Genomic DNA, 16234 nt, shown 5'->3' with positions numbered 1-16234 from the left:
ATTGTATAGCTTGAAGCTGCAGTTGCAGGTCTCATGAGGTTTACTTCACTATATGTGGTAAACAAAAATCTCCACCAAAACATTAAATGTATTTATGCGAGCCCCACATCTGTGACCACTGCATCATGGGTCGGACCTCAGTTTGGGTCGGATCTCAGTTTGGCTCGCACTCCTGTCTCTGAGGTCAGTCTGTGGAGACCCTGTCCCAACAATCACACCAGACCACTATCAAGCCCATATGAAGGCAATAAAAGCAAATTTAAACCAGATCCCAACACGCTCTATGTCCCTCTTTCTGTGTGCATATGCACGAGAGAAATTAGTTACTGATTACTTTTTTCAAGTAACTTGGCCAACACTGTTTATGTGTGTATTAAACTGAATGAAAGAGAGCTGGAAAGAGCATTTTTTAAAAGGCAGTAAGCAGAGTGTCAAAGCAAATGGAGGTAAAAAACCTTTATTTTCTTCTCCAGTATACATCACATAAACAACAAAGTATTTCTACAGTACTTTAAAAAAAAAGGGGGGGAGTTTAGAAAACAACAATTTTACAAATATGATTTGCTCAGCAAGTCGCTTAAAATTGCTTCAAATTTCAGTCAGCCTGACTGAGCAACAGTACATTAAAAAAACAACAACAACAACAAAACAAGTAAGCAGGTGAAAACACTATGCCAATGACTATTTTTTTAAGGTTTAAGAACACACAGTAGTAGCTTTGATCAAAGCATTAAAGTCTAAACATGAGAACACACAGGGAAAACATAGTACAGCGCTGCTTTTAAAGCATCCGTACAGTCATTCCTTTCAAGGCAATGCCAGAATTTTCCTGGATGTGAGGCACCACCGGCCTTTGGCCACAGGGAGAGGGTGCGTCAGTAAAAAACCCCTCCGATATAAGGTCCACTGGTGATAAGTAAAAGCTAGCTCCAGCAACTGTGGTGTGATTTCTGGAGGGTCAAGGGTCAATTTCAATGGGAACAACAGTGAGGATGGCATCTTCATTGCCACGGCGCACAACCACTTTTAAGGTGTCATCTCTCTTGATGGCGGCGCTGACATCGGTTGCTGTTGAAATCCTATGGCCGTTGATCGAGATGATGACATCATGCTCTTTGAGTCCAGCGCTGGAGGACAGAAGAAGAAAGAATGATTGAGGGGTTCATAAATGGAAAAACATGTGCGAATAGGATGATCTTTGTTTTCGGAGCCCGGCTATTCTAGTTGAGTTTTATGACATCAAGGCACAGTTTTAGCCTCTGAGGAGGTGTACAGATGTTTATCAAGTCCAGCTGTTCCATGTCACCTTCTATCACTGTATACACTATTTTTTTGTATGTTGACTAACAGAGCACAAAATACTGTAAAATCATAGGAACGTAGGAAATAAAAATGTCAGTCCACTGGTTTTATCCTATTGTTAATAAATCCCATACCAATCACTGAACTGATTGTTATTCTTTATTTCCACGTATATGAACTAAAGCTTATATTTGGTCATCCTCCATTGTGTTACATTTTAAGAAAATCTGTGATGTTTTTAAATGAATTAAGCTATTAAAGTAATCTGAATGATCAAATGAAATAAATGTTCATGGGTGTAGATGCCTTAACACATTAGTGGTTTAGTTTTATGACAATTTATACATCTTCTTATGTAATTTAACTATAGTTCCCTCTTTAGATTTCAGTGGAAAGAAAATATAGAGGTGAAATACTCTTCATTTTACATAGCCATAATCAGCTATTGGTAGGATTGTTTCCAGGTCTGTGAGCCTCTAAATCAACAAAAAATAAAAACACATTGACTAAAAGCACACTTCCAATGTAAAAAACAAAGTAGTAAAATGGGGATCACGCACAGACTGAGGCAGTAACCAGCAGTGATATCAAAAGCAGACTCTTAAAACAACTGCTTAATCATAGCCACATGTAAACATAGACCACCACACCTTCACTTGCAACAGCATCAATTAACGGAGCTGAAACTGGGATTTCAGTGCACTCGGTCGCCACAGAAACAATCCCTTCCCTACAGAAGAATCAAGATTCCAAAGTCCATAAACCAACATAACACAGAGTGAGATCAAAAGTGAAAAAAGCAGAGCCTAGAAAAAACAAAACAGAGAATATAAAAGGAACCACAGAAATGTTATAATGCAAAAGGGTGGGTTATTTAAGCAATGAGTAAACACTGATGAAACCTTGTAGGACAGACCACTATATAGTGGGATGGGTGAGCAGGCGCAGGAAAACCACAGTTCAGCTACTAACCTCCCTGCATGAGGTTTGAAGGAAATAGCTGACCTCAGCGTCTCCCGCGCCCTACTCTGCTGGAGTTGTGGTGGTGGCTGATTGGAGTGGGCCGCAATTGTGGGAGGAGGGGGATATTTTAGAGGGCCAAGCACTCTAGACATGCTAGAGTGAGCCATTAATTCACATGCTAGTAGGACAGCTATGTAGGAAGCTCTGGGCATGTGTGCAACCTCTTGATGGTTAAACTAGGAAAAGAAAATTAAGAAAGGAAATGAAATATACTATCTATTTGCATTTCGAGAGGCGAGCAGGGGCTGCGTGGAGAGTGATGAGAGTCTTGTGTGAATTTAGTGTAGATGTATTGTATTACGAGCCAAAGACAATATCCCATAGCTAGAGTCAGATAGAACCTCCATTTGCACTTCACTGAGATCCATAAAGTTACAATCAAGTTAGCTTCTACAGAGCCACTGTCTTTGGAAACTTATAATATATTGCTTACATTGCAGCTGGTGTCTTTGCAATGACCTCCATAACATAAGCTCCCGAGGTGATGTCAGGGAAGTCGCGGAGTCGAGTCTTCAGCTCTTTGGCTAGCCTAATGGTAGGGGGGGAAAAGGAGAGAGTTAAACACAAAATTCTGCAATTCCCTGTGACCTGGGTATAATACAATGTTTCATTTATTGCATTCTGGGGATTGAACACAATGGCTATGTACATAAAAGTGTGCAACTTACCCTGGAGTGAGAGTCATCATCCTCACACCAATATACTTCTTCTTTGCTTCTGTTCTCCCTAAGGCTGGACATAGAATATTCAGTTATCTTTTAACCTGGGTCTCTAGCTACAAACCAGAGACCAAACAGCACTTTTCTGTGTTGGAGTCTGCAGTTTCATTGCCCAAAGGCAGTGCTTTAGTAAAGGAATATGACCAGGGGAATCATCATCATTTTTTCAAGCATTCAATGGGATGTGCACTGTGAATTCAGCTCGACCTCGAGGCTAAGACTGTCAAGTTGGAGTTATACTGCAACATCCTGGGGCCTCAGAGGGGAAACAAAGTGGCAGGGACTTTCCCAAAACTGTAGCATATGCACTTTATTGAAAAGACAGCACGTTTTCAGAAGGACTGAGACAATCTTCACCTTTCACCAGCCCTACTTGAGCCATATTTAGCTCCCAGTGTCTTTGTCCCTTTCATCCAACTAGAAGGTTCACTGTTTTTGACAAAGTGAGGGACAGCCAGCATACATTACAAGTGAGTGTCACAACAGGACTTCTAGAGAGCGATTCAAACGTAGCCGAATCTGTGAACAATCTCAAAGGGTATAAAGAAAATAAGAAATGCAGGTTTTGCGCTGTGAAATATGTTTCGAATCTTTGTTTGAGATCCTTTTCTCAGTACATCATTTAGAAAACCCGTGAGTAGCTTTCTGTTCTGGTTCACTGGTTTTACTTAGCGGAGGCATTAGTCATTTGTGTAACAAACAATTACATGAACTCACTTGTCCACCTCAGAATTGGTTCAGGGTATTGCATTCTCAAGGCAGTGGCCTCAGAACAGCATATGCTCAATACTGTCATCAGTGCCACCATGCTGCACCTGTGACCAAGGCAGGGATGCTGGCATGGTGGATGCTGGCATGCATGTCTGAGTTATTGCTGCAGCCTTGCATCTCCATATGAGCATCACCTCTGATCTGATTGGTCTTTCTGGAAATCTGGACAGAGATGCTGAGATAAGCTGTCCACCCTGCTAGTAGAACAATAGTAGAACAATGTCTGACACTGACACAGTAGTGCAGGACTTTCTGGATCAGGAGGATATTCATGCACTTTCTTGGCAAGCATTTAGTCCTGATATGTTTCCTACTAAACATGTCTGAGACAGGCTGGGTCTTCATGTCCACTGCACAGCTGCAGGCTGCACACATCTGGGAAAGGTGAACAATTTCTCAACAGCTTATCAGGACACTTTTGCAGACAAGCAACTGCTGTCAGAGGAATAGCTGTATTATCAAATGTACTTACTATATATGTATTATAGTGCTGGTCTATAAAAGCTTTTGAAAACACCAACTTGCATTTTCCTTTTTGATTTGCATGGATCAGGTGAAGTCTGCTTTATATAGGTAAGTTTCTGAATTTCATTTCTTATGAAACACTACTCAATGAAAAGGGCAAAAAGCATAAAATAAAAACAAACAAACCAATATGCACTGGCACAGATTTTTCTTTTTAGTTTATTGTAATGTCAAAATTCTATTAGGTAATGCTGGGCATGGATTCCCATAGCTCTAAATACAGTGAACATATCGCAAGAGATCACACAAAGATGAAAACGAAAAAAACTCCTGAACTAGTGAGCTGAATTATAGCTCATTTAACTGAGATCACGGTCCAGCTCTCTTGGCTTCTATACTAAAAGTGATTGAAGAGAGCCAGTAAAATGAGAACATTAATAATGTGTCAGTGAGAGCTCATACCTCTGGACTGCCTGTCGTATGACTCGGCCAGGAACTGTCGAATCTTGTCCGAGGGTATGGCAAAGGAGATGCCCGCTGTCACCTTCAGCGTGTTAATCCCAATCACTTCACCATCCTATGCCAGTAAACCTCAACTCAGTGACTGTAAATGGTGAATTGTAGAAGCATAAAAACATATATATAATTCTGGCTTACCAGATTGACCAGAGGCCCTCCAGAGTTGCCGTACTGTGAACCAAAAAAGTAAATAACTTATCTGTAGTAATCCGAGAAAAGAAATTCAGTGAGAAATGACAATTCAGCTTTATTTATTTACGTTGATGATGGCGTCAGTTTGAATGTAGTCCATGTCAGAGTTGCGAAGGCCTAGCTCTCTGCCCCCTCGCTGAGTAGTGCTAACAATTCCTGTAGTAACCGTATTCTGGAGGGAAAATGGGCTGCCAATAGCAACCACAAACTCTCCTGGCCTCAAATCTGACGAACGGCCCAGCAGAAGTACAGGAAGCTTGGTCTGCAAGTGGGACACAGAGGGTCAGTATGTTTATATTTGGAATCCAAGGCTTGCAGGTAAAGAAAGCATTTCTTTAGCATTGATAGGATAGGGTTTAGAGGCGCAACGTCAGCTCAACAGTATGGTCTGCAAACTAGTCCACTCATGTCTCAGAATAATTTGCATTCCTTTTAGTGATTACCTGACTTTATGGCCAAATATGCTGCAAAATCTAATAACACTTCCAGCACCTTTTGTGTTTTGTGCTAATATGCGTATTAGCATTTTAGCAGCAAACGTAAACATGCTAACGTTTCTGTCCAGTCTCTCTGCGCAATAAGCTTACTGTAGAGTTATAGTCTTGAACCCCCCTCCCCCCAACACACACACACAGACACACACACACACAGATATTTTTCTAGCCATTTGACAGACTCCATAAAAGGAATAGGGAATCATTTGTGAAACTAGCATCTACATTTAGCCTACGCTACTCTGTCATCTGCTATTTTTAACTTTTATCTTTGCATCTTTTCAGTTACAAGTTATGCACAGAATAACAGAAAACAAAACAAGTGATGCAGTTAAACTTATTCAGCTATTCTTATACTAACTTAATGCATTCACTTTAAAACTAAACTATATTTCTTTGCTCCCTCGACATCCTCCATGTAAAGTTGAGTAATATGTAAAAAAGTAACTCTGAAAGAAAATCACAAGTTCAGTGTTGCTTCATTTGCAGTCGCTCTGCTGAGCATTTCTCGTGATCAGGTGTTTTATAAGTGGACAGCAGAAAAAGAATTACAGCTAAACTGCAAGTCTTCTAAACATAACCCACTCAATGCAGCATGGTCCTGCTCCCACACAAAAACAATTACCACTTTAAAACCACAGGGGAAGGGAAATTTATGCCAAACAACCTAAAATACTGATAATCACGATGAAAGGCTTATTTGAAAGTGCAGCTCGGCTGAGAAATGATTCCTAATGGCAAATGTGTGCCAACAGACCACAGATGCTAGAAAATGGATAGATATTACAGTCAATAATGAGTACCTTAAGCTATGGTTGGGCCTGTTACACTGGGTGGTAGAAACCAGGCTGCTGAGTGCTTGCCTCAGACACCGAAAGAATATATTTATCCATCCACAGTGACAATTTCCTTCTTTATATGAAATCATCTCTGCTGGATAGTCCATAGTCAAAGCATGTGTAATGCCACATCCACATGGGTCTGTATACAGTTGTACCCAATAACCTGCAGGGAGGCAACTTTCTTAGAGGGGAAAAAAGTACCTATCCCAAGAGTTCCTCTTGTGAATCCATTTTGTTTACTCAGGGTTATAAATAGGTGGCGTAGGAGGGTGAATGTTCACAGGGACAGTAGCACATGTTAGTGTACACAGACAAAGGGATCATATAGGAAGCAATTTGCAAAATTATATCATTCCCAGCACTATATCGGGGATACCTAACTGCCAACGCATGCAAACACTTTCTCTGCATCGATGCATGTTTGCAGATGTAGATTAAATAAAGACATGCGACTCATAAGCGAATTGAAATGCATTTAGAAAACTGAGCTGCAGGAAAATGTCAGAGACAAATCTTTTCAGTGATACCGTGTTAAAGCTTTCTGTAAATGATCTCAGTGCTCATGGTGAAGTTATTATTAGAACATGACAAAGATAGTGAGGATGAGAACCTTTCAATCTTACCTCACATGCTGACAGAGACACAGATATAGAAATACAAACACAACTACTATAAATGTCGCAGGATTAGTTCCCAATTAGTGTGAGTTTGTTTCAACATTGTAGGGTTTGTTACAAAAAAATATGGCAACACGCACAAGCTACATAACTGTACGCACAATCCAACAAACAAGCATTTGGCATGCACATGCACATACAGAAAGACACCTGACACAGGAGTAGCAGTCTGTTTAATCACTCCAGCTCCCCCCTCCCGTCACACTCCATGTGAGATAAGAGTATAACCAGATGGAGACAGGAAGAAAAAGAAACACACACGCTGCGGAGAGAGAGAGAGGACATCAGGTGGATTCAAGTCCCTGCTAAGGCATTTACCCACTGCCTGTCACCATGATTCTGATAACAGTTAGTGATACTGGTTGTGTCATGGTGACTGTTGCTACCTTACCACCTGATCTGACTTTATTAAATGCAAGCAGTTTGCGGCTTAAAAGTTTCTACCTAACCCTGGGTCTCACACACACTCATGCAAAAATCACACTGCATTCACAAAAAGCATGCACATGCAGGGCAAAATGCAGAAGTTGGCTGACATGCAAACAGCACCTAGGTGAGAGGGCAGAGCAAACACAGAGCGAGTGGACTCCCCAAAGTTTCGAGAGACCCCTAGCTTACATATCACTTACTAATTGTTACTAGTCAGCAATCTGGAATCACTTGTGGAAAATCATCTCGCCATGTGAGTCCACCTCGTCTGACCACCCAAGTGACTCACCGTGCTATTTCAGATGCACTGGTACTTTACCCAAAGACACTATAGCCGCACTTAAAGGAAAGAGGCAAGGTTAAAGAAGGGAACAACAAACACCACAAACCACAGGAAGAGAGTCTGAGAATGTGAGACGAAAGAGTGAATCAAAGTTACGTCAGGAGCCAGCTTATTACCCCTAAAAATATTTTTGGCTTAAGATGTAGAAAAAATAAAAACGACAGCCACGGTAACATTTATAGAACAAAAAAAAAAAAAAAGTCTGATCTGATGAGGTCTATGAGGATAGATTTTTTTTTCTTCTTAAATAAAGGGCTCTTGTTTTGTTAGGTTTGAGACCGTTTCATTACCTCATATTATGGCAATGATGCCATAGATTATCCTCTCTTTTCTTGCCCAAAAGAATCTGTGTTTTCCACATTCTTGAGTGTTTAGATAATAGAGAGAAGTGGGCCATCAGATTGAGGAAAGGAGATTTAAACAGCTTTGTTTATGTTACCCAAAGAGGCAGCTGTAAGCGACACATTACTGAGAAAAATTCAAAGCTTTCGTAAAATCTGCTGTCGCCTAGCAGAGTATTTGTTCAACCGCCTGCACACAGAGAGGTTTGGCGAAAGGACAGTGAGAAGAATATGCTGGTTGACAACCCCACAGAAAGACTTGAAAATAGCTGTAGAGTTGCTATAAAGGGATTTATCAATGTTTGATGTTAAAGCTTGGGTCGTTTGGAGCCTCATTTAAAAGCCATTACACTAACTACCTTTTTATGACTAGACCAGGTGCAAACTTTAACTCCAGGCAAACTAAGATGGACTGAGGCTTAATAGTGTCTAAGGCACATGTGGACACACATATAATCACTCAGAGAAAGGGAGGAGGTCGCCTAAGCGTGAACCCTCACAAACTGAAGTCTGTAAATTAAATCCCACACACCTGGCACTGCTTAGATATACAGCTAGACCACGTCAAAATACACATATTCAGAAACAGAAGCTCGGGTTGGGTCAGTGCATGACCTGAACTGTATTAAAGCTCATATGCAGTCACATGGCCTCTAATGTTTCCTTCATGCAGGTGTCTTCAAAGCAAGGTGGGCATATTTTACAAAGCTCTACTTTACAAAATTCATAAGTACACTAAGGTATAGGGTTTTACTTGCTGAACTTGCCCTCGAGGTTGTGCTGATGCAGTTAAAAATGTGGCAGGATTCAGCATGCTCATGCAGTACATAACATCAAATAAGGGAATAAGAAGATCACGCTCAGGAGACTGAAAGAGGCTATGCTGACTGTGTTTGTGTGCTTGTGAGCCTGAGTGGTTGCACGGTGTACAATGGACTCGTTTACATGAATGATAGCACAAGTACAAAATAAGTAAATAGGTAATTACTTCACTATTTATAGTTTGAGAAAATTTTGTAGAAGTATGTAAAGTCACAATCAGCACATAAAATAGGCATTTCCCACTTCGTAGGTGTCCACGTCACACTGGGTGAAACCATATCCTTGCTGACACCAGTGCGGAAACCACTCCACTATAGGTTCCATATGTTCTTGAGAATAAGAGCAAACATATGTCTGCGAGATTTGGACACATTTCACTCTGTAGCATGAACGCTTACGAGCACTAAAGGACATCTCAGTTCTGGCTAGACACCGCAAAACTTCGAACTGTGCAAATCACAGTGATGAGAGCAGAGGAGGTCTAGTGGGTTCGTTTGCTCCAGGGGAGAGATCTGACAGCATAATATGGTTCATTTCGCTTTTACTTGAAGTATTTACATGGCGCTCAAGATGTTTCTGTTCTTTTAAGGCTGGTAGCTACTTTGGGGTTGAGCCAACCTCTTGGCCAGTATGTGCTGGAATATGCCATACTTGTGCTGACCCTGAGTATAACAGGAGATATAAAAAATGGATCAAGTCCTCAAGCTTCATTTTTTTAACCATCTATCTGCCCCTAACATTCTCCCTGACCCTTTCCACATTTTCCGACACCGTGTCCGTGTTGTTACTGTTACGGCTCGGGTGCCAGTTTTGCCTTTTGTCTTTGGAGAAGCAATCTACATTTTGATTAGATCGACAAGCAACATTATATAGCATTATGTATCAAAAGCTGGGGTAAAAAAGACAGGAAAAAAATCATGGCAAAAAGAATCTGCAGGTCATTGGCAAATTAACTACGATGACACCTCCCAGAGCCACTGACATCAGTGTTTCCAACTTTGGGCTCACCCGTTTGATGGTAACGTGCAGGTGCTAGCAGTGCATGGAAATGGTTCCAATGAAAAAGAGGCCACTTTACTTCCTGTTTGCCTTTCATGCCAATTATTAGACCTATTAAAAGCCAATAAATAAAAGCCAGGAAAAACTAGCTAAAGGTAATGTGTCATCTATCCAGATTAAGAACCAAACAGTTATACCTAGATATATGATGCCTTAGCCTAATTTTGTACTGGATTTGAGATATCTGTCCCCGATAATGCAATAAATATGAGTGGTGTTTACATTTTGTAGCCTATAACAGTGCACTTTTAAAACCTTTTTTTTCTGGTTCAGAGAGGGCCTTTGTCAGGTGACAACACAAATCAGCACAATCAATCTGACATTACATGTTACATCTCTGTGTTAGTGGAGAGAACCGAAAGCTATGCATTTTCCTACAATTTCGGGCTTCTTATTAATTGCCTGATATATCTGAGGAAATGAAACAAACAAGCTAACAAAACTTGTAAAAAAGATTCAAAATGCAATCTGTAGATTCATTTGTTTCCCGGAAGATGTGTCACTGCTGATTTATGAATGTAAAAACTCTAATTACACTTAAACATAAGTAGCGAGTGTGCTTGGTTTCAGAGCAGGGTTTTAAACAGGGACAAAAGCCTGTGTCCTTGTTTATATGCCACTGGAGCAAATGTGACTTTTTAAAAAAAAAAATCTGAGTGGACTAACCTTAAAACACGGGTTCACTCAGCTGCCTTTAAAATAGCTTGCAGTTGTCTCATAATTACATAGCTGAAGATGCATCATACCTTGTGTCATTAGGGAAACAATAAAGGTTATTGATAATCAGCACTGAGTCAAATATGCCGGTAATCCCGTGGGCAAGGCTGTTGCCAAGAAAACAATTACACATCAAAACAGTAGGCCAAGACAATGAGTGTCAACACCCAGTCGGGTAAAACTATGTGTGTCTATGTGTCCATTTTCCTTGGCTCTTTTCCCATACTACTGCATCTTTAGGCCTGGGAACCTTTTTGGTTACAGAGGAGAGAGATGAAGGAGAATAGATGGCTCAGGAAGGGAGGAGGAAGTGATTCATTTCCTTTTTGCCTGTCTCCAAAGGCGACACACAGTGTCTTTCCACTGGCAGAGGAGCGTGACCTCCACGTCCCCGCAGTGAGCTGTCTTACACCCATGTGGACAAATGCGGACTCATACACTTTGATAATGGTTTGAATAACTGCTTTTGTCTATCACCTCTGTTAATTGAGGGATTTCAAATGAAATGTGGGCATCTTCTGCAGAAATATTTACCCAGTGTTACTAATATAAACAGACAAAATAAACAGATCAGTGCAGGCTGCTTTATAGACATTCACATAACACAGACACAGACGCACACAAAATCCAGCCCTGTCCAAACCAACACCAGGCAAATTTCCCAGAGAGGCTGGTTAAAAATGTTGATCGCCAGTAAAAACAGTTCTATTGTTGCATGAGAACACATGGAGAATAAAAGACTTGTTTTACCACAATACAGCACTTGTAAAGCTGAGAAAAAGTTAATGACTCATTAACTTTGAATCTTTTTGAGTCACCTTATCTTCAAAAAGCTTTTTTTCACCCATTCTAGGATTTACACTTACAGTGATATTGATGGCACATTTATAGCTCATCATTTAGCCTCTCGGTGATTTCAGATGTAAGTGGGCAAAAGCAGATTTTAATTTAGTATGCAGGGGTCAGTTTGCACTATCTAAAATCATGACTGCTTGTTCTGTTGCCTACAAATAATACAAAATGTGATGGCCAGATTCAGCTACTTTGTTCACTTCTCTGGAGGCAGTGGCCTATTTTTCAAGGCCTAGGATATCCAGATAGGGGATAATGAATATCCCGCCAAGACTTTCTATTTCATGCCCTCGCCATTGTTAACAATTGCAGTTTAAATTTTAATATACCTGAATAAAAAGCTCAATCACTTTCACAACATCTTTAGAAGATGACTATCATTGAAAGTAAGGTAGAGTTCGGTAATTTTAACATTTTGTCCTCACTATTCCACCCCCTATGCAAAGCACTACCTTATCGTGGTGGAGGGGTTCGTGTGCCCCAGGGATCCCAGGAATTATGTTGTCCAGGGGCTTCTGCCCCCGGTAGAGTCTCCCATGGCAAATTGATCCTGGGTGAGGGACCAGACAAAGAGCAATTCAGAACACCCCCATGAGTAGAACACCAAGGGAACAGTTCACTCTGCTCGGGATAGGGTTACCAGGGCCCCGGCGTGGAGCCAGAGCTAGGGAGCGTCTGTTGGCCAGGCCTTAGTCCATGGGGCCCGGTCGGGCACAGCCCAAAAAAGGGCCCCACTTTGACTGAGAAAATTGTTGGGCGGTGGAAGGAATACTTCAAGGACCTCCTTAAACCCACTGGCACATCTTCTGTGGAGGAAGCAGAGTCTGGGGACGAGGGGGATGATCGGCCAATCTCCGGGGGCGAGGTCACTGAGGCAGTTAAACAATGCCTTGGTGGCAGAGCCCCTGGGGGGGGATGAGGTCTGCCCTGAGTTCCTGAAGGCTCTGGATGTTGCTGGGCTGTCCTGGTTGACACGCCTCTCCAATGTTGAGTGGAGATCAGGGGCGGTACCTCTGGGAATGAGAATCAGCACCTACAAATCTGAGGCCATGGCCTCAGCTGGAAAAGGTTGCCCACTCTGGGTCAGGGACGAGTTCCTGCCCCAATGGATGGATGGATGTATGGATGTTCCTAACACACACATCACACACCACAGCCTTCCTGTGGTCAAGTAGAGCTCTCGCACTGGATTACTATACAGAGCTGTAGTCTTAAGGGACTTTGAAGTAAAGAGGTAAGAGGCTTTTTAGCTGCAGAGTCAAAGATAATGCATGGCAGTACATTTGCATTTCATTAAAGCAACCAAATCACTTTCTAATAACTGCACAGATTAAGCCATAAACTGAAACATTAAAAAATATGACATACTGCACGGGACATTTGGAACATTTTGAAGTTCTAACGAGGCAGTCTGTGTTGCTCTCTATCAGCCTAAGTAAACAAATGTCCAACAGGCTTTGGAATCACTTACAGGTATAAGTGAACAGGGGTCTGAAAGACTTAAAAACCTAAAGCTTGATGGGCTCCATCACGCGCATCACACAGTGCAATCATTAACCTATTAGCTCACAAAGTCCTTCAGACATGTGGATCCATTTTCCAGGCCTTGGCCACATCACCCTCTCATTCTCTGTCCCTCTTGCTTTCTCTTTCCCCCCATACTCTCTACACAGGAACAAGTGAGCACAGCACTTTTTCCCCCTCTTTCCGTCCCCCTCTGAAGTTCCAGCTGCTGTAGACAGACTAATGTGTTCCCCAGAGCTGAGGGGCAGACCACAGCCCCAGGAACAGACTGGGCCCTGCTACCAATAAACTCTAGTTTCACATAGAAAAAGAGAGAGAAAGAAAAGAGAAGAGATTCATTATACAGTCAGGGAAAACTTAACTTTAAACTTTCTCACTCAGAAACAATTGTACCATTGTGGAGTTTTATTGATTATTTTTGGCTGCTTCTATACTGCTGACATTGTAAACAATTAGCTTTTATTTAACTGGAAGAACACTATTGGGGCTGGTAAGCAAAGGCAAATGATGACTGATGGGGGGGACGATGGAAGACTTTCAGCAACAAAATAGCTGAAAACTGACCTCTGTAGCTTTAAAAAATTAAAATCCCTCAAATCTTTCTGAACACAAAAAATAGAAAGCTTAAACAAGAGAATATTTGCTTTTTCTTACTTACTCTGAAAATGAATATGATATAGATATAGCCAACATCACTTTTTATTGATTTATTCATAGACAGTGAATAGGCATTGAATGAATTATTCTCTGCCAAATTCAGCTATTAACATCTTCAAAACTAAAAGATCGTGTCATTTTAATGATATGGATTACAGACTATATATATAAAAGATGGATGTCGCTTTTGGATCTGAAAGTCAAACCATTCCTAACGTCCCTTTAAATCTTATTTTTAATAGCCAGCAGTGGATGATCCTCTAGTTACAAAAATGTGTGCTTTCAGAGGAGTCTAGGGGAAAACGATCCTTTGGCTACTTAGTCTGTGACCACAGACTCACCTTTACAGTAAAATGTAGTACAAAGTAGGATGTTCAACAGTATGAGTGGGAAGTCTTTGGTTTCACGGTCAGAACTGCCCCTTTACTCATAACATCCAGTTTGAAAACACTAAGATGCTGATGGTTAAGTTGCTGTGCTGGAGGCTTCACTAACCTTTGGCTACTATCACGATGGCTTATTTGAAGTCTTCCTATTCATACCTCAGATTTTATGTTGACATTACTCTGTCGTCTAAAACTGTGGTAATAAAAGAAGACTATTATGAAGTTGAAATATGTGGTTATTACACTTTAGGTGCTATAATTAAACAACCCGAGGTAATTATTCTGCATGGTTTCAATGTCCCTTTTAATGCAAACCAACTTTGCTTGCCCTCCCGCCCTCACATTATAACAGACTCATCGTCTAATTTTCCATCTAATAACTCTCACTAGTTCCACACGCTAAGTTCTGCACATTAACAGAAATCCGAGTTCCAAATGAAAATCTAAATAATGGTGCCTTTGCAAAGTGACCACAGGTCTTCTGGGGCTTCATCGCTGACACATGGTCTGGATAACTCATTCTGGCTTCATATAAAACAAACACTTCATACTCATAGTGTTGAATGTCTTGAATTACAGCAAACCTACTCAAATTACCTGCTTCTTATTTTGCAGGCAATTTTTAGTAAAGCAGGTTTGTTGTTTATCAAGAAAAAGTCTGATGCATCGAAATGTTTCAAATGCATGTGCAGTGAAAGGTTTCTATGATGATGAAGATTCTTAAACGGCCTATATCTTTATGTTACTACATGTTATAAGTACCAGTCATTCCTGAATCTGCACAGCCACTGACCATGTGCTGCAAACAAACAGGGGAAATCCCCCTCAATAAAGACCAGACTGACTGTCATCAACAGACTGAACAGGTTTTATCATAGAATGAACAAATACAAAGCACATGTCATTGCTCTTTTCTGCACTCCTTGCTCAATTTGTGCACCGAACAAAACCTGAATGCTTCAACCTCTTCAGACTTAAGGGTGGTTGGGGGGGTCTTTGTAACATACCTCGCTCTGCAATCGTGACCAACTTTTCAGCTGTGTCACAGAGCCATGAGAGTGAGCTCCCTAATGCAGCTCTGCTATGATTCGCAGTCAATAGGCCGTGGCTCTCTGCCACACACTCCTTCACATGAATGGCTGTGATTAACATGCAACGTGGATCCCTCTGGTCCAGTAGACAGACAAAAATGCAGACAGATAGGGACATTGAGAGAACTGGAGAGAAAATGCAACAAACATATGTGCTACAAAGCAATGCGTTTTCTTTTAAATATCAACACCGTCCATAGATTTTTACCTGCCAGGAATAAGTGAGTGTCTCTGCAAATTGGTTGTGAAACAAGCATTGTAGTATCTGTCAGTTGTTTTTGCAGCTTGTTGTGTATGAACACTAACAAGATCTGGACTGACTGCAAGCCAGCTGTGTTTTAAAGACCCATCTGGTTGCACCTGCATGCTCACTTTGCTTCACTTGCACTCTGAGTACTAGGCTAAATTTGGAACACTGTCATTCCAGACTTGAATCGCCAAACCAACAAAATAGTTTTTTAACAGCAGTTTAATGGGAGAATTACAAAACCGTGAGTTAATATTTTTATTCTGTTGTGCTGGCTGTGACTTCAGAAAGCTTGGTCAAAAATACCTTTGCAGACTTTTTCACTTCAACTAACTCAGGACTCATTGGATAAATGCTTATTTGTCAAGCCTTAATTTGGCCAAATGAACTCAGTACAGTACTCAGTGAAACCAATTCAGAGACTTGTACATATATGGCAATAGACACACAAAGGTATGTCTGTAATTTTGTAAAAGCTGTTTCCCTTTACAGTCACTGCAGTATGGGACTAGATAAACAGATATGGTGGGACATTTATGTACAGTCATCAAGGGCATGGAAAACATGCTAATATAATGGTGGAATAATTGTACAGCATTTTAAAAAACAAGAATTGGTTCAGATTTTATCACTACAGTCAAAAGTCAAATATATACATACATACATTTACTTAAATCATTTAATAAGTGACTGAAGGTTCTGAAGGATCTATTAACTTGAAAAGTTAAAGAAAAGGCCAAGGTCTACTAACTTCTCAGTGAT

The 16234-nt window shown here is 40.9% G+C and overlaps 1 protein-coding gene across 1 annotated transcript in view; it reads right to left on the bottom strand.

Annotated features, from left to right (window-relative positions):
- Window positions 1-483: 483 nt before the first annotated feature.
- Window positions 484-16234, bottom strand: part of LOC146619791 (serine protease HTRA1A-like) — a 29110-nt gene continuing 13359 nt past the window's right edge. Inside the window, exons 4-9 of the mRNA XM_085369102.1 lie at window positions 5059-5253; window positions 4938-4970; window positions 4743-4857; window positions 2994-3057; window positions 2759-2854; window positions 484-1127 (exon numbers count right to left, since the gene is read on the bottom strand). Coding sequence (XP_085225228.1) covers window positions 959-1127; window positions 2759-2854; window positions 2994-3057; window positions 4743-4857; window positions 4938-4970; window positions 5059-5253 — 672 coding nt within the window. The 3' untranslated portion in view covers window positions 484-958. The remainder of the gene's footprint in view (window positions 1128-2758; window positions 2855-2993; window positions 3058-4742; window positions 4858-4937; window positions 4971-5058; window positions 5254-16234) is intronic.

This window comes from Diplotaxodon limnothrissa, linkage group LG13 (assembly GCF_057381915.1).
Source record: "Diplotaxodon limnothrissa isolate DT_005_m linkage group LG13, D_limnothrissa_male_GT1.1, whole genome shotgun sequence".
In the NCBI taxonomy this organism is placed as follows: domain Eukaryota; kingdom Metazoa; phylum Chordata; class Actinopteri; order Cichliformes; family Cichlidae; genus Diplotaxodon; species Diplotaxodon limnothrissa.
Note: the sequence above shows the minus strand (reverse complement) of the source record. Positions and strands in the feature narration are given on the sequence as shown.